Source organism: Cupressus sempervirens, chromosome 3, assembly GCF_028749045.1.
Source record: "Cupressus sempervirens isolate cs-2001-9-10 chromosome 3, ASM2874904v1, whole genome shotgun sequence".
Classification (NCBI taxonomy): Eukaryota; Viridiplantae; Streptophyta; class Pinopsida; order Cupressales; family Cupressaceae; genus Cupressus; species Cupressus sempervirens.
Genome location: NC_143120.1, coordinates 96,706,200 through 96,726,111, shown reverse-complemented (window position 1 = coordinate 96,726,111; position 19,912 = coordinate 96,706,200). Strand labels below are relative to the sequence as shown.

The following is a 19,912-nucleotide window of genomic DNA, read 5'->3' as shown; positions in this document are numbered from 1 at the left end:
ACATTATTATTTCAAATGGAGAGTAACGTTGGTATGATTGGAACTCGATTATGAGAGAACAACATACAGACAAAACACATCAGATGTAAAACGGGTTATGCGTATGATGCTAGAATGAAGAGTTTTTCAATGCAATGTGTAGGCATGCTTTCAGCACCCAAGTTTCAAACTTGTGAAAATCAGTCCTGTAGGAGCGGTTCTCGAATTGTTTGAGCTTCTTATTGGTTGTTGTTACTAATGATGCCCTTTTAAAAGTTTGAGCTGTGCAGAAGCAGTGTTTTATGCCTGTGTCGAGCTTGAACTTGAACCTAAAAGTTCAAAGGTTCAAAGTTCAAAGTTTGAAGTGCAGATCTTTAGTTTAAGTTCAGGTCCAAGAGCATGAAGTCAGCTTTGAAGTTCAAAGTTCAAGGTTCACAAATTTGATTTACCAATAACAACAATGTATCTCAGATCGAATTTATCCAACTGAAGCTACAACTTTAACAGTTTCCAATCCTTTATAACAAAGTTCTTTATTACCCTATGAATACTTATCCATGATTCGAGTCTCTGTGCTTGGAATGCAATAATTCTGATTCATTTATTTCATTGGGACACTATTTATGAAACCTGAGATGTTGTGTGCTGTAGAATAGATATCAGAATATGTTCAGATTATCTAATTTCAATATGTTGAGAATCGAGATTCTCTAATTTCACATCCCAGGGTAGGATCGAATCTTCTCCCAGTGCATGTTATTTTTTGATACTTTGGACATAGGAGTTTTTCTTGCTGTCATTCAACTAGACATAATTCTCTTATGTTATTACTGGATAATATTTTTTATTTTCTTAAAACTCTTGATGAATATTTTACTGATTATCACAATTTCTTTTTACTTACAATTTTAGATTCTGAGTTAGGAGATACACGGACAGTAGCTGAGGCACTTAAAAGAGCAAAGCAAGGTGAGGATGAAATATGTTATATTTTGTATAAGTTTTTACTTGCCTTTTGTATTTTGAATATATTTTAGGAGTTTTCTTTGGATTCTCCTTTTCATGCCTTCTTGTATAGAACAATAAAAAATTAGTGTTATTTATTTTGACATTTTGCACAAGGCTTTCCTTTCTTACATTAGGCTGTACTGTCTCTCTGCAGCTGAAATAAGAGATGAAACAGTAGATGAAGGAACTGAGAAAAGACGTCTGGACCAGCTTAACAAAATGACTGAAATTGATGACTTACAGGGCCCTCGTGGACTTCCATTTGTTCCACTTTACATAAAGGTGAATGGATGTAATTAATCTTGCATTCTACGTGACTGTTTCAATATCACTGGTAGCTGCCTCATAAATTTATAACTGGACTGCTTATTTCAGGATCCCCGTCAATATTTTGATTCACAACAAGCCAATGCAGTTAGAGCTCTAGGAGAGGCAGGGTCTTCAGTAAACTTAAATAAGAATCAATTTCATCCTGAAGAAGTTTATACTTCCGTAGGACACCAAATCATGGAGATCAAAAAACATGGCATGAAAGATCCAGTAATCAGTCCTGATGTAGCACTTAAGGTATTTTGTAAATTCCCGATTCTAAAATGCTATAAATTTTTAAGTGGGAACTTTTAAATAGAGAAGCTTTCTGAAGGTGTTATTGTTACCCAGCAACTTTCAGTTGCTAAAATTATTTATTCTTACGATATTGTGGACTTCTTTTTTTGGCCATGTAAGGAATGAAGGTCACATGAAGAATTATTAAAGTGGGGTTCTATCTGGTTGCACAACGTTCTTTAAGGAATACGTTTTGATTTGTAAGGCATCTCTTGAAATGGACCAGGTTTTGGTTCAAGGTCTAGCAAATTGCTTATGACAAAGAACCTGAGAAGCTTCTTTCTAACTTTTTGGTCTATATTTCCTGCACCTTGATTAGGATATGTTCAGAATGATTTTGCATGGAAAGCTGAGTGTCAATTGAAACTCTGGGGATGGCATAATGTGTTTTAGTGGTGGACTGATGTTTACGAGTTCACTATAAATAATAGACATTTTTAATATGATATAAAAACTGGAAATGGATACTTGATATTTTAATACTTCCAACATAACATATAAGTGGCCCATATAGTTATTAAATAGATAATGAGTAACTAACTTTCACACGCTAAAAGTTGGTCTTGCCAGTTTCACACATCTTTAAAATGGGATACTGGCTTAGTTACCATTTTATTGGTTCCTGGATTTGATGAATTTATACTCTTGGTGAACTTGAACCTTATCTTGGGCCGTTCTGCTTTTCCAAATGGTTTTGTGCAGAGACATGATTGTAGAAGAAACATGATAGGTTGTTTTCTTGGCGATGCTTTCTACAGAGGTGTAAATTCCAGAACGGGGAGAATCACGTAGAATCAAACTCCTTCCCGAAGTAAAAGAAGCATATTTGAAGTGTGTGATGGTCGCTTATAAGAATGCAACTGTCAATAATCACCTGTAACAACCCTTTATAGGACCAGAAACTACAGCTATATTTTTTTAGTGTCATTCATATATACCATATGATATTTATTAATTTAATTTGATTCCATTGAGATGATCAGTAGTGGGCTAATTATACCTGAAGCGTAGAATGAGTGCTTGCCTGTTCAGGTGGTCTCTTTCGCTGTGATTCTCCATCTTCCATCTCGGTGTGTGATATTAACCCTCCAATCTGGACATAATCCCCATTGACACCTTCAAACAGATTCTGGGTTCTGTGGCGAGTGCAGATGTTTAGACCAACCTGTAATGCATAGGAAGAACTGCCTGAAGAGGAATTACACAAGGTGCTCCTACCACTGGTAAACTAAGATACCAATTCCATATTAAGATATCAAGATATCAATACTACAAAGTGGGTCTGATTTGTTGCCTCCTTGTGCTTCATTGGAATTTCTCTTCCTTATAGTTCATCAAACGGTTATGCAACCAAGAACATCAACAACTGGCATGCTGCTGGCCCCAAGGTTGATTTGTTTTCGGCAGAATCTGCTCTGCTATCTATGTGGTATGGCCAGTAGTCTGCTATATGCTCCTTGGCTATGTTATCTTTGAACAGATCATCAACTCATATGGAGTAGTTGAGAGTACATATCAGAGGTATACAAGCTCTATCTATGACCTCATATGGCCCAGACTCCATTTGTAGTGTAATAGTTAGTGCCTGTACTTCATAACTGAAAGAGAGGATCCTAATTTGGAGTAAGTGGTTCCCAAAACTAACCACCTATTTTGGTATTGTATGATATGAGGGGTTCAACGTATTCATTCTTGAGTTGCTATGGTTATTAATCAACTGATAGGATGTGACCATTCCAGTGAGATCTACGACTCTGTACATATACAAACAGACTCATAATCTCAGTCATAATTACTAGTTTTATTATGACAATGATATATTAATACTATCGATTGTTTCACATACCCATAGTTCAACTACATTTAATTAAGTTTCCTCCTCTTTGGGCTAATCTTCATAAGTTATACATAACAGATTGCAAATAAGTTATGTGAAATGAATGTAAATACATACAAATCAAATTGAGATATAGGCAATGTAACAATGCACGAAATAAAATATTTTTGTACTCTTTTTTAATTATAAAATTGCAATACAAGATTGAAATATTTGTCTAAATGCATATAAATCAGATCCAAATTAGAAATGAGATGCAAGATGTGGATTCACCAAACTGTAATGAAATAAATAATGGTCACTAGCTTGTATGAGAAAGCTAGGAATCATGGGCCTATCTCTTCTGACATTGGAAGGAATATGATTTACTAGGCTTGAGGAGGCTCAAGTGCTGAGTGAATGTGGTGATACTTTGCTTTTATGGAAGATGATTGTGGAAATGTGAATGAAGAATATGAGATCTAGATCTAGGAAGAGAGAGAAATGACTTTCTACAAAACAAAGAAAGCTAGGTTTAGGCGCAATTTAACTCAAATTTAATATTTATGCCCTAAGCTAAATGGATAAAGATATAATGACTCAGTTTGAGACATTCAAATTAAAGTGAAATTTTCATTTATCTTATTAGATTAAGTTATCTGTATATATTATTAATAATACTATCCAGACCAACCTTATTACCACTTTGTTGATGTTTGGTGGCTTCAGTTGGATAAACCTATGAATATATATAATATTTATGAGATATAATTTATATATGTGTGTGTGTTCATTACATGTGAGATATAATTAATTGTTATATGATAGAAGTTAATATATAAATATATAATTAGACTTTTTATTGTATTAGTTATCTAATTAGTGAAGATGGGACATGTCTCTTCATGGCTGATGCTCATTATACATACAAGAGGTTGCTGCTTTTGGAAAACACATACCAATCTTGGGAGTGCTTAGTACATTTGTAGTGATCCATGAAAATCAACATGGTATCAAAGCCTAGTGGCAAATGTAAGAAAATCAAAGACAATGGTAATGTGGAATGCACGTAATTATTTGTGGAGGAATCAATTAAATACATTATGATTTCTGACGGAACATTGCATCAACAATATAGAGATTTCAGTGCTGGGATGGATTTGAATGGAATGCTAGAGTGAGACCTTTATTGGTATCAACTGATAACATTTCCACTGGTAATGATAGCTCATTCCGAGTAATAACAGTGGTTTGAACTGCGAATGGAGAATATGAGGGCAGAAATGATAGAGTTTGAAGTAGAGCCATGACACGAGAGATCCTTTTCTAGAGAAAAAAAATCAAGAACCATGATTGTATTGCTCTCTTGTAAGTAACATTCTATAATCCAACAACGATATGTGAAGAATGCCTCGCAATTTGGGAAAATAAATGATAGTAACAATTACCCCTGAATATATCTGTTATCCAGTCTAAACGACGACATTGATTAATTACTTGATTTTGGATTTTCGCGCCTTATATGTAACCTTGGCTTCACTTCATCTGCAAGCACTAGATGCATTTCCATTTCATTTCAGCATAGGAAATGCAAATGCAAAGCTCCCTTCTCCTATATTACAGGTGGATAACCAAAATTTCAAAAGATACATTGAATTAGTTTGGTTCAATGAGCAAAAAGGGTAATGAGAGGATTTTGGAAACCATGCATATTGTTATGGGGGCAGAGACGTCGAACATCACTTTTATACAACAAGATAGGAAGTAGTAGAGCTCGCATAAATAAATAGCAAATAGAACCGCTAGGTGTGCGGGAAATATTAAATAGCAACATACGAAAGGGTGTTTACATGCAATCAAAGACATTGAAAAAAAAGAAAATTGGAAAGGAGTGCAAAGGAGCCATGCGGAAAATTAAGAACAAACCATACGTGATAGAGGCCATTGGATTAAATGAAACATATTTAAAGATGAGAATACAACGAGTGTAAATTAAGTTACCAAAGGGTATGACTATAAGGTGTTCCTGGTTAAGGCATCAGACATCGACCCATTAAGGTATCTATAAATATATGGTTTCTAGCATTTTATTATATATTTATTTCTATATCATATGGGATGTTATAGTTGAAAATATATATGTCCAATAATATATAAGGTGTTTTTTATAGAATATTGTGAAATATGATAGTTATATGTATATTTGCATATATGTATATATACATTCATAAAAAAATGATATTTGATAATTTGATATAATGTTTGTTAAACATAAAGAGATTCATTATGAGAATATAAAACGTAAAGATGAACTATAGTTATATTTTGACTTCTATACATTATTAAATATTATGTTATTGAAAATATAAAATAAAGAGTTATATTATAATCATTTATGTTGTTGTTAGTAATAGGCACGAGTAAAATTACTAACATTCTAATTAATATTAACATTCTAAATTTGTATTTCTATATGAACTATGAGAGCTATGTGCCTCGATGTTTTCCTCCGAGAATGTTCTTGTAGGTAAAGGAGGATTGATATTAGATTCAGAGGGAGTTTGACACTTCTTCAAAGCTCAACGAACTTAAAAGATCGATGTTCAGAGGGAGTCTGACACGTCCGTCTGAAGGAGCAGGTAGAGGATATGTTTCAGTTGATCTTTAAAGATCTTGATTATATTAGAATTGGAGGGAGTTTTGAGTACATTTAAACTTCTGGTATCATGCCTATGACTGCATGATTTAATTGGCATACACCTTGTGTACATCATGAGGAAGTGATGACTTCCAAATTATGATCACCTGTATTTGCTGAAGTTATTGGAAGGTGATGATCTTACAATAGCTTAAGTCTTGAGATACATTTTATGTATATGTTGAAATATATCATGATAGATTATATCTTGTAAATCAACAACTAAGTGTTAGATGCCATTCATTTGGCTATCTATGAGTTTTCTATAGATATATAATAGGTATTTGGTGAATATCATTCGTTCGTATTTTGGAGGCTATTACCTTATTGAGTAATTGGTGAATATCATATTTGATGTTTTGCAGGCCATTACTCAAGAGTATTTGGTGAATATCATACATTGATATTTTGGAGGCCAATACTCATGATATCAAAATGTTCTTCAGCGTATTTGGTGAATATCATATTTGATATCCTAGAGGCCAATACTCATGATATCAAATGTGATTACAAAATGGTGGATATCTTCTAATCAAAGATATCCTTAAAATTTGCTATTCCTAATATTACCAATGGTGTAATATCTGTCTTGTGTTTACCCTCCCTAGCTAAGAGGGAGTATTGATGTTTGGTAGCTTCAATTGGATAAACCTATGAATATATATAATTATATATGAGATATAATTTCTATAGATGTGTGCGTTCATTATATATGACTTTATTATTATATGAGAGAAATATAATTTCTATAGATGCGTGCGTTCATTATATACGAGTTTATTATTATATGAGAGAAATTAAATTAATATATATATTTGTTATTATATTAATTATCTAATTAACGAATAGACATGTCCTATGAAGGGACATGTCTCTTCATGACTTATGGTCATTATAAATATAAGAGGTTGCTGCTTTTGGAAAACACATACCAATGTTGCAGTGCTTAGTACATTTGTAGTGATCCATGAAAAACAATACACTTCAAGTCAATGAAGGACTAAGCATGTAACCAAGGTGCCTAGAGACCAATTACAATAGGCTTCCTCAAAGTGTACAGGTCCAAGCTTGTATGCTATCTTGGGACTTGCCCTTGAGGCTTCTGAGATTGTAAACCCTACCTTGCCTTGGGACTGTTACTATTGATTGGATTTAGACAAACACCTCCTTGGAAACAATATATAGCCCTTCTTATTACTGGAGTAGTAATAGGGTCTGAATAATCTGCACGCGCACACAATTTCCGAATCACACATTTATTTACTTCTTTTTTTATTTTTATTATATATTTATATACAGCATAAACTACTGAGATTATATAAACTTTACTGAATTTTTCACAGAATATATACAACACGTCTTTCTTTGAGATTGAGTGCTGTTTGCTGCTACTGTCAGCACTTAATGTAATAACCCTCACCTAACTATAACTTGTACAACTCCGATTTCACCAACTTTTCTCACAAATCAGATTTTTGGCATTTTGTCAAACACTTGACAAAGCAACTCTCCAGCAAATTAATTGGAAATGCAAGTATATTTAATGCTCTTTGATGTAGCTAAAATGTATGTATCTTCTCTATTGTTTGTGCTTGATACCCATTTTTCCTATGATAGATTTATATAAATTTCTGTGTCTTTTCCATATCATATAAAATACTGAAACAATGGTTAACTAGAGATGTGCAAACCAATTTTTTTCTCAATGAAACTTAACACCAGAATTTTACTTTAAATTTCACAACCAACGAACTTGGAAGAATAAAATCGGTCTATATTAACAGTAACATAATATCTATAGCAGATTCAGTTATCTGTGAAACCTGTTGCTTGATTCTGCAATCCACTTTGGCAGGCTGAATGCCGACTTTTCCAAGAAATTCTACAGTGGGCCTGTAAATTAAATCACAGACTTAAGGAATGAAATGCTGATCATCATAGGTAAATTGCAGGCCCAAATAGGAGATTGCAGGTCCAAGTAACTTGAACGCAGGCCTCCGAAAACACACCTGTGACTAATATTCAGGTCTCCATGCTGAGAATTATGAATCGCAGGTCCAAGACAAGATGCCATCCAACTTCTAAAGAGATGAATTGGCTTAGGGGTTTCCAATAATGCAAGTACCAAATGTTAATATTGTAGCTTCAGTCGAATTGAATTGACGTAGAGAAAATTCTTCTATGGTTATTGTTAAATCATCAATTAGCAAACTCACTTATGTGTACTTATATATATATATATATATTTAATTTATTAATATTGATGTTGTGTGATTAATGATTGATTGATTTATTACCAAAGAGACATGTCTCTTGTAAAGATATTTATATAACCTTCAAATGTACAAATGGTACACAGAAATAAAAGGTAGTGCTTAGTACATTTGCAGAGATCCATGAAAACTAACTTGCTATCAGAGCCACACTAGAAATGTAAGGAAAGAACAAACATAAGAAAATATAATATAAATTATCATAGCATCCTTCTGAGTATGCATAGCAGGAGGAGATTATAAAGTATCATTTATGCAGAGATAAGGAAACAACTGCTGCAAAGGTGGCACGAAAATATGGGAGATCAAACAAATTGATCGGCAAAGAAAAGACGGAAGGAAGGGAACGAACCGAGGACAAGCGAATTAGCAGAGGCACGAGAAGTCAGAACCATATTATAAGAGGACTATTCGTTGATACACAGTAATTTATATCCACGCAGGTAGAAATCATATACGAGCAAGGTAAATGAAAGGAAACAAACAACTCCTATAGTTATCATTCTCCCATATTAATGAGGAAATTCTTAGATAATTTAAAAGACGTTGAAACACACATTCAGAGATAGACTAGAACATATGCCAGCATACTCACATTGATGTTGGGAGTAATGTGACTACACATTGAGTGGTGGATCTATTCTTGACTGCTACCTCCTGTTATCTATCATTGAAAAAAAGGAGCAATGTTGGAGTATGCCACAGGCATATACAGAACGAAATATATGATTATATAATTCTTTATTTGCAGAACCGTTGAGGAGACCAACAAACGATTGATAGTGGAAGAAGAATCTTGAAAACACTATTGGGAGGTGTTTGGTGTGATCTGGTGCAGTTCCAAACCAATTTGGGTTATTAAATATTAACTAATAAGATAATTCTCTCGATTACATTGTGAAGTATTTATTCCACATAGAAAGATATATCCATCACTAGCAGAAGTATATAAACTAATGAATTGGCATAGGGATTGCCGATAATGCAAGTAACAACATAAACGCTGCCTTCCAGATGTAAATCAGTAACCAATAATGCCCAGTTCGAGCCCTCCAAATGCAACAGTAGGTTGATAATAATCCCTCAGTGAATTCACTCCACAGTTCCACAACATCTCTTTCAGCAAAACAATCTCCCTAGACATAGACAACACAATAGGAGAAGAAGGCAAATTGTTATACAACAGCAACAATTTGCTATAGAAAATCTCAGAATGACCCTTATACTTCAGCAAGGGCACACAAATTAGAAAACTCAGGGAAAGTCACAAAGGCAAGAAAAACAAATAAATAAGCAAGCATTCTTTTCCCAATAAAATGAGCTCCTATTTATAATCCTTTGTGGACAAAGTTACCTAAAGAAGCCCATTTCAGATATTGTGGAAGTTTCCCAAAAGAACGCAAAAGAACTCAACACTTGAAACTTCTCAATGCACATTTTAGAAATATCTCTTAATATCATTATTATAATAATGCAACTTAATAATTAATTAATAAATAAGAGCTCATGCAATTATTAACCTTATCCACTGCAGGTGACGACCAATTGCCAGAGGCTCTTGCTGTGCTGCCAAACATAGCAACTGCCAAAAATAGACTTACTAAAAATTGTCCACAATTAGGACCCTCGAATGACCTTGTAAGCTCACAAGGGTTGCTATGATGAGCTAACTCCATCAATTGCATAGACTTGCCAAAAATAAGGACATTACACTCAAAGTATATCTCATATTGCTTCATCGAGAAATCAATCGGAGAAAAGAAATTATGAATTTAAGAAAGACCTGAAGAATGAGATGAGCTCAAACATGCTATATTATATTATTAATAGCCAATGTCCGACATACAATACAATTAGTATTGGCTATGAGGAAGGTCAAAGTTTAAAAGCAACAATTTTAAAGAAGATAAATGAAGATGCTAATAGGCTAGGCTGATGCTTTCAAAAGTCCTATAAAAAATGAAGGTAGAAAAGAACACAAACACTCCAAGATTAACTAGGACAAATTTAGAGAGACATTTCCTGCAAGGAAGGTCGACATGATTGAGTTTCAAAAGGTGTTTATCATTGTTATTGCATATTCATGTAATCACTTTGGTTACAAGTCAAAGTGTAGAGCATATATTAGATACAGTTATGGCTGTAACAAGAAGAAAAAATCACATGAATTTCAAGAAGGAACTATAATGCATTTGCTCCTTTTATGGATCATGATATTATATGTTATACATGCAATGATTATGAACACACATGATGAGATTGCAGAAATGATAATGTGAAACCATCTAGATGAAATGAGAGATATCATTTAGGTGAATGATGGTAAGGTTTTGTTAAGAAAGGTATTTATAGTATCCTCCTTTTGCTCCTAAATAACCTCATAGAGGAGATACATTTAATGTGAAGGAGCAGACATCATTCCTCAAGATCTCATTCTTAGGAGGGAGATTCTTTGAAGAAGTGTTAATAATTTCTGATTGTGCCAATATGTTCTTATTGGTGGGACTAATTTGGGAGAGGATATATTATGTCTAGGGGTGAAATAAAGAACTAAATTGTCCTCATGTGCATTGAAGGGAACTTTTGGGGACTCTTGAAGGAAACATGAAATTGAACCAGCAGATGAAGCTAAAAACTTCATTCACAAATTGCAAACACATTATACAGATGTGAAAGGTATGTAAACATGTACAAATCAAATTGAGATTCATGAAACGTAACAATAGAAAAATAAATATTTTTGTAATTTTATTTTTTTTAATAAAAAAATGCAATACAAGATTGAACTATTTGTCTAAATGTATATAAATCAGATTTAAATTAGAAATGAGATGTAAGAGAGTGTTGAAGATTGTAGCTGCGATAGAGATCTTTATGTGTGATGTTGCCAAATGTTCACATTGGGACAATACCTCTATATTGCGTCAACAACTAGAAACAATATTTCTGATTGTATTTTCTGTCATATTAAGTGAGCAATGTGGCATTCAACGTGTGCTAGGTGTCTCATTATATGAAGAGACATGCAACATGCAAAGAGTCACACGTTTGGAAATATGAAGAGAACTTTAGTTGGGGTATGAAGAGTCTCTCAATTTTATTTATATATGTGATTGCTTTCTGTGTTAAGATACATTATTCAAGTGGGAGCATTGTCCTTGAACATTTATTGTTTTAATAGAAGAGATATTTTTCTGGTGTGTCTAGGTTTCTCTCTCAAGTTGTATGGTTTTCCTAGGGTAAACATGTTGTGCCTATTTTTTCTTATTTTCTTTATTGTTGTCTATCTTTATTTCTAGGCAAAACCTCAACATGGTATCAGAGCAAGTTAGATAACAACAATAAAGGTGTCTCTCTTGTTCTTTAATTCGTGTATCTGTTCAAATTGATTATTTTGTTGACAATTTGTAAGAATTGAAAATTAAGTGTAGCTGAGTGATAATTCTTGTTGTTTTGATGATTATTCCTATCTCATATTGAGTTCTATCATCTCTGATCTGTTTAGTTGCTCTTATTGTGCTCTGTTAGTATTTGGAGTATTCTTCTTAATACATCATGGTCTTCTATCTGTATACACTATTATTTTTGTCTCTTTTGTTATTTTGTTGTAGGGTTCATATATAAGTTCCGTGTTTAAGCGGTTCTTTTTTTAAAATCTTGTTTGTATTCTCCATTAGTTGTGCTCCAATTGATGTTATGGCATATAATTCTATTAGTCTTTGTGGATTGTGTGCTTCGTATTTATGAAGCATTTTTTTTGGGTCTATACTATTAGGAATTTTGCCATGAACCTTTAAGTTTGGACCATTAATAGTTTCTGGTATAGTTGGGTGAATGCAAGGTTTGTTAATGCACTAGTAGAGATTTGTCGAATACGGTGAAAATGGAGCTTTAAGAGCTATCAACTAAAGAGGTCATTACCCAATGTTTTTTATAAAGTTGAGGGATTATTACAGTTACAAGGAGTATGGGTCTTCTTACGACTCTAAGAATTTGTTGGGTTGGAGTTTAGTGAACTCGACATTAGGTGTGCACACCTTGAATGACTGTGAGGAATTCAAATGACACGATTGGAGCAACATACGATTTTTTAGAGAGTACACGACGATATATAGTCTCTATGAGCCATCTTAAAATTCACTCTCAAGTTGCATTTATGTGGGGGAAAAATTCAAAGAAGTAAATGTCTCTCACTAGCCTCCTGAAGCTAAATACTCCTCGATCTAAACTATTGGATGTATCGTGTGCTGCCAATGCGTTAAATTGTCCTTGTGAAGGCGTTGGACAAATGTTTCAATACTTATCGGTGGTTTATGATGACTCTTTTTATTTTGGTTATGTTCGTTTTTTATAATACTATGTGAATTCACCCCCTCCATTGTCAGGCTCCTCATTTCATTTATTCTTTCTTGTAACTGACAACAATTGGATTTGTGTCATTTTTCAATTGTTCGAATTTTTTGATTGCTTGGCAACGACTGCCAGTGTGTTGAATGTGGGTTTTTGTAATTTTTTACCGTATCTCTCTCTTAATTGAGATACCCTTTTTGATACATCGATTGCATAAATTTGAAACCCCCGTGCTTCAAATCTTTGAGTTTCTTTAATCTTGCCTTTTCCTTAAGATGCTGCAAAGTAAATCTTTTGGGGAAAGATGACTCTTTAACTTGAACATTTTGGTAGAACAAGAAATGATGGAAAAGAACATGGTAGAACCTGTGAAGAACACTAGGGTAAAATTGGTAATGAAAGCAATAGAATTAGGTTACAATGGGATAGCCTACAATAGGTTACATCGGACGTAGATTGCTGTACAATAGCTCCTTTGCCACTCTGTTCTCTAGTGGAAGCTTCTCTAGCACTGGTGAAGAGTGTGAAGTTTCCTAGGGAGGTTTTAGGTTTACTCGTGGGAGAAATAAATGAGGCAGTACAATAGAGTGAGAATGGGTGGGGAGAACATGTTGCAGGTGGCTGCAGTAAATCCTAAAAATCTTGTTTTGTGTACATTTGATTTGGTTATTGTTTATCCTGCGAATCTCAACATGTTTGAATCTGCCTGCCTCAATTTAGAGGCTGAGGAAAATTGGACTACAAAGTTATAAGTATTCTATGGTTATACCTTTGAGTGTAGATCATGAATTTATATCATATTAATGTGAATAATGTATGCTTTAAGTATTGATCTCTATATTACTTAATGATAGGTTGGTTTTAAGAGTCTTCATTAATATCTTTTGGTTGCTGGACGAATCAATGGGATGATGAGAGATTATGTGCAAAGTTATGCAAATCGTATAGGGACGCTACTTGTAGTCATGGAACTGAATTGATGATGCATTTTGTCATTAAAAGAGAAAGGTCATATACAAGAAATGATATTTAGAGAGAGATTATTCGGATCTAGAGGGAGGTTGCATCTAATTCTTTGCATGCTTATTGGAATTAGATATCCTATTGAGGTGATCAAAGGTGTCCTTGTTGAGAGGGAGTGTCTGTTGAAAGAGAATTCCAGCCATTCTAATATATGCTATTAATAAGTTCTTGTAAAGGAGAAGTTGGAGGTGAAATTCCTTGTTAATGAGTTCCTCTTTGTGAGACGAAGTTCGAGGTGAAATCCCTTCCTCCACCTCTGTGAGTAGGTATGGTGGATTCATCCTTTTGAGTAGGGATGGTGGAATTGCATTCTGCTCTTGGAGAAGTTTGAGATGAAAGTCCTTGTTACACCCTTCGCAAGTAGGCATGATGGATCACCCTCTGCGAGTAGGCATGGTGGAAATGCATTCTTGTTTGGGAGAAGTTTGAGGTGAAAGCCCTTGTTCCACCCTCTGTGAGTAGGTATGGTGGACTACCCTCAACGAGTTGGCATGGTGGAAGCCGTGTATGTGACTCCATGACTTTAATTTCACGCATTGATGAAGTCACTATGATAAATAATGTTATGTTGAGATAACAATGGGATGAGAATTTGTTATTGACATCTTTGGTTGCATCTATGTGTGCCTTCCATACTAAAGATCTCTATCTTGCGTACATAGTAATAAAATAAATAGTGTTCACTAGCTTGTATGAGAAAACTATGAACAATGAGCTTATCTCCTTTTACATTGGAGGAAAATGAAATGTTGGGCTGGAGGAGGCTCAATTTCTAAGTGAATGTAGTTTTTCTTCGTTGTTATGGAAGATGATTGTGGAACTATGTGACCTAGAGCTAAGAAGAAAGAGAAAGGAGCTTGATACAATGTAAAGAAAGGTAATTGACAAATAACTCAATTTCGGGACCAAATATGGAAAGCAAAAAGCAAAGATGCTCCTATTATCAAATTTCTGCCAAAATTGGGTGGGCAATGGAGTGTCCTATATGTAGGAGTCACCCTTAACATGCCAAATCTTGATGAAAAGGACCTAGAATTGAAGCTCTTTTCAGACCTATCCATAGCTCCTTCCAAAGTTGCACCATTTGTCACTTGTGTAGAGAAAGAAGGGAAAAATGTTGGGAGAAATGGGTTTGCTTCAGTCAACCTCTTGTTCAGGAATTAACCTTGAATTTGATTTGAAATTCCATAAGGGAAAGTAAGCTTGTTATATGTAGCAGAGGCTTGATTAGTATCTTATACTCTGATGATGCAAGTGTTCTTGAAATGAGATCTCAAGTGTTAATAGAATGCGACTCTAAGAAGATCTAATAGGACATCACAAAAGATGTGTTCATGATGATTATTAATGTTTGTTTTAATGAAGGATACAAGGAATGAAGTGTCTTCAGTGCTTGATATGCTTGAATAGTTGCTTGAAGATTTAATTCCTTGCTTGATTATGATCTTGATCACTTGCCAAAATGAGGGAGGTAGGCTTGCTTAGATACCTCACCTAGCCATTTTTGGGTTCAAGTAACGAAGTGGGTTGACTTTGAGTTTAGAAATCCACTTAAAATCACAATAGGAAGCTTCGATCCAAATTTGGGCCTTGCTACTATGATAAAGGCAACTTTTGATGAGTGCATCGTAAAATGTACATTTTGAAGGTCTTGTGTCACCCTTGTCGAGGCAAAATTGTCTCAAATTTTAATCAAGTGTCAATTTTAATATAATGATTCCAAAAATGTGTGCCAAATTGGGGTGTGACAAGTGCAAACATGTGAAATAGGCTACACATGGTAATAGGGCCAGTGCATGCATATGATAACTTAATGGATGAAATAATCAAAGGAGGACACCCATGTTTAAGGGGGCCGCATAGAGACTGATGACATTGAATCAATGAAGTGGTAAATATTTAAGTAATTATTAATTGAATGCTTAATAGAGCTTTATGATGCATGAAATAATGAGCACATACTAAAGTAAGTGCTAAAAAAGCAGAAATTGTACACCTTAGGAAGGTGCTGACAATTTACAACAGTACAAGAACATTCATTATTACTGCATTAGTTGTGGAAGAGACATTTGTTACACTTTATATGCGAATTTGTTAACATGTTATTATAAATCTGCGACATTGCTCTGATTTTTCTTTTTTCCTTTTCAACCCATTGTTTGGGACCTTCTATTACGGCTCCCAAGTTTATTGATATGTAGTTACATGTTCTTCGTTAATTCTTTCTGCACTTGATTTGAACCCTCATGGCACAAGCCTAAACTCTTGACATGTAAAGTTCATACATCTTGGGACATTATCTTAGGTATTTATAGCTATTCTAAGTTTGGGGTATGTTCAATTAACATGAACTTACTCTATTGAGCTGAATTACAATGAACCTAACAGTTGTTTAATTGTTTTCTTTTTTGCTTTCCAAAACATAGTCAAACCCCTTACTTTAAAGTGAAGACTGCTGGGTTTGGTCTCATGCTTGTTGCTATTCAACGTTGCAAAGTAATGATGACATTACTGTCTTTGCTATAATGATCATTTTGATTTATTAATATCTATGCGCATCAGACAATTATTTTTCAACAGCTACATTCAGGTAATGTGAAAAGAAAATGCCTCTTCATATATTGCTACTTTGCGCCTGTTTTGTTCACAATCCGGTTGTATAGTTTCTGGCCGAAGTTTCTATTTTTTTTAAAATTTAAAATTGCAGTCAACTATTTAAACTATTTACTTATTTATTAGTAGTAACATTTTATATAATTTATGATTATATTATATGTTATTTTAAAAAATATTGTGTATCATTTGTATATATTTCCATTCATAATAAATATTAGGAAATATAATGTTATCAACTGGCCTGCAAATATGTATATATTTATATTTATGTTTGGACAAATCTAAAACGATGCCAATTACATTGTTTTTTTGGACCAAATCTATAAACTGCAATGTTGAACCCAAACTTTGTGAAGATTTTTAATGTAGGTATTAAGGAAATTTATGGTTAAGTAAACTAAATGGCAGTTTCTTATCATAAGAACCACCTTATCTTTTGATATGGTCATTTGTAATGTCTTTAGTTTGTTATATTGTACAGTCATTACTGATAAGGTTGGTGCCAGCCATATTCACTTTTGATGTTATTGGTGTAATTTTTCACCATGGACTCAAATAGTTTGGTGTGTATAAATCCATAAAAAACCATGGAAACAATGGTGGAAAACAATAACATGAATATCCTAAGCCAAGGCCTAGTTGGCCAATTTTTATACTGTACTAGTCAATTATTGGTGACAGGGATTTGGCCAATCCATAAAACGGATGTAATATTTCCTTGTGGGGTTGCAATTTAATTCATGAGGCTATGCATGCTCTTCTTCATTGGATAACTTGCTTGGAAGCAACCTATGTTTTGGGTGAATCGAAAATATTTAAGGAACATAAAAATAGATGCAGTATCATGTGGCATATTCTTGATCATAGTACATTGGGAACGAAGTACAACTCCTAGCTTTGACCATTGAAAGCTAACCTGGCTGCTCCATTTTAAAACTAGAATGGACACATTTTGAAAAAAATGTAGACCCACCCTAGTTTGGTACTAAGCCTAATACACTGGTCATATTTTTCACTGTTTTGAAAGAAAACCTATATGGATGCTTCCTAACTAATTGATGAACTTTATAGGCGGTCATTTTGTTCTCTTAAGTGATATAAGATGAATGCTCTTGAACATAAAGAGTATTTACTATATTTTAACGAAAATAGTAGTCGATGTGTGATATGATCTTTGAAATGATTTCTACTTCTATAATTTGACTGCAATAAATTTAATTCTCAAGGCCACCCTTTCATGAGCCATACAAAGGCTCAGTATGATTAATAGATATATCACTTGACTTTTTTAAATGATATGTTTTGGAAGTATGTAGTAACCCTCCTCAAATCTGCCCTCAAAAATGCTGATGAAAGCTCAAGGAATTTCATCAAACAATTCACATGCAAGGGATGTATGACTGACATAGTATTTCAGCTAGCTTCAAATGACTTTTTTTACAATTTGCATCAATGAAAATCTTGTGCTAGAAGACTACAATGGACTACACAATGATCTAACATGAGTGTGCTACTAACTTTGACAATATTCAGTGCATATATATGATCTAAGCATGAGAAATGAACACCTACAGCCAACTGGCATTTTTACAAACAGTTGGTATGCAAACTAACTAGTTGATAAATAATGATATTAAATTGCTTAAATGACACCAGCAACTATTATCTTCTTAATTGCAATGAAAATTACAATGCTCTTGAAATATGGCCAAGACTTTGGCATTTACATGGATTACAAAATGATAATGCTGGTATAATGCACATTTACAGCTGAAAGCTTATAACACCCTAAAAAACAATACTAAGAAAAGAACCTGGTTGTAGATGGCTGTAATAATTTCCTTCTATGCTGCCCCTTCTGCTTTGCTTTTTTCGAACTGCTTTTCGGCCTGCTTTTTCCTACCCGCTTTTTCAGCCTGCTTTTTCGGACAGCTTTTTTCGGACAGCTTTTTTTGTACCTGCTTTTTTCAGCCTGCTTTTTCGGTTTCGCTTTTTCAGACTGCTACTATGTTGAATCTCAAGACCATATCTTTCAATGGCGTCAAGATTTCCAACTTGAAGGGATTTCGTCCTCCAAACTATTGAGACATAATCTCCAGAAAATTTTCCAATTTCTTTGATATTTCCAAGCATGCATAAAAGAAGCTCTTCCATTTCTTTTATAGTGTTCTCACAAGAGCTCCATCCTTTGTTTTCTCAATGTGGGACAAAACATAACTCCTTTTATGTAACTTATGTCTCCAATGTGTCATAAAATAAAGGGGACTCTTTTAATTTAAATATTTCTCACAAACTATAGTCTAAGCATTAATAAAGTTAAATATTTAAATTTAACTTTATAAAATAGCTTTATCAATGCATAACAAATCGTATTAATGATAAACAAGTCTTCTTGTCGATTTTAAACAATTACCATTGACATACCGCTGCCACTGGATGTCCGACCATGTCCAAGATGACTTACTATAAATAGTAAGTATGCCCAAAGTTGCCTCAGAACCCATCAGAAAGACCTGCAACTGAAACTATCTAGGCCAAATGGCCTCTAAGTCCCTTTAATGTCCTGGTTAGCCTACGGGACAGTGGGGAAATAGGCCAACGAGAACAACATGCTATGAATGCTAAAAAGGGAACATTACAGTCCGCCCTTCCCAAAATTGCTTGTCCCCAAGCAATGGTCGAACAACAACCCAATCAATCCACCTAGATCCCAAATGTAGTCATGAATTATACTGCTATCAGCCAACATAGGCTCCTGCAACAACCTCTGAAAATTAACTAAGAGGAATCCATAATCAAATTGACAATTACAGCTCAACGAAACTCCAAAATCACAACTGCCACAGTCAGAAACCCACGAGACACAAACTCTTAGAACATCAGAACCCAAGTAAAGTGGACAAATCAAGCTGCCAACACAGTAAATACCATCAACGCATCCCACTGGCCTATATGGAATGTATAATCCAACTCTGCAATAATGGTGAACGCTCCCGAATGAAACTGCACCAAGTATGGAGAATCCACACACTGCGCAACTCTTGTAGTCAACACAACTCTGCAGATCACCGGCCACTGTCTCATAACCATAACTCCCATGCACCGCTGATGGTGAAAAGATATCACAAGATAAACAGCAAGAAATGGAACCCAAACCAAATTTGCCTGCCATCAACTCCTCAACACAAGGATCAAATGCTAACTGATGTACATACCCTGCAGTATAATGCTGATAAAAAGAACCAACTTTAGTCAACAGCTCACCATGAACAAGTGATACAGCCCACTGTGACTGATCACCAGTTAAGTCAGGAGATGTTATAGCCAAAGGCGTAGAATCAATAACAACAACCGCTGAAGCATCACTCCCAAACTCCTGCTCTAAGTCATGTATTATCAAGCTGTCAATCGTAGAACCTATCGCCATGTCATGCCCATCACAACTCTCATCCCGAGGCGTCGAACTGTCCCATAACTGATGACAAGCACTAGGAACCAAAGTACATCTCTGTATCATCATCTCATCAACATGGTCATCAAAGG

At 34.4% G+C, this 19,912-nt stretch overlaps 1 protein-coding gene across 4 annotated transcripts in view; it reads left to right on the top strand.

Moving 5' to 3' along the window:
- LOC149564957 (general transcription and DNA repair factor IIH subunit TFB1-3-like) overlaps positions 1-19,912 on the top strand; it is a 275,928-nt gene that overhangs the window by 187,636 nt on the left and 68,380 nt on the right. For all 4 annotated transcript variants that reach the window (XM_089818484.1, XM_089818486.1, XM_089818483.1 and 1 more), the window contains exons 16-18: positions 892-948; positions 1,142-1,269; positions 1,363-1,554. In XM_089818484.1, coding sequence (XP_089674610.1) covers positions 892-948; positions 1,142-1,269; positions 1,363-1,554 — 377 coding nt within the window. The remainder of the gene's footprint in view (positions 1-891; positions 949-1,141; positions 1,270-1,362; positions 1,555-19,912) is intronic.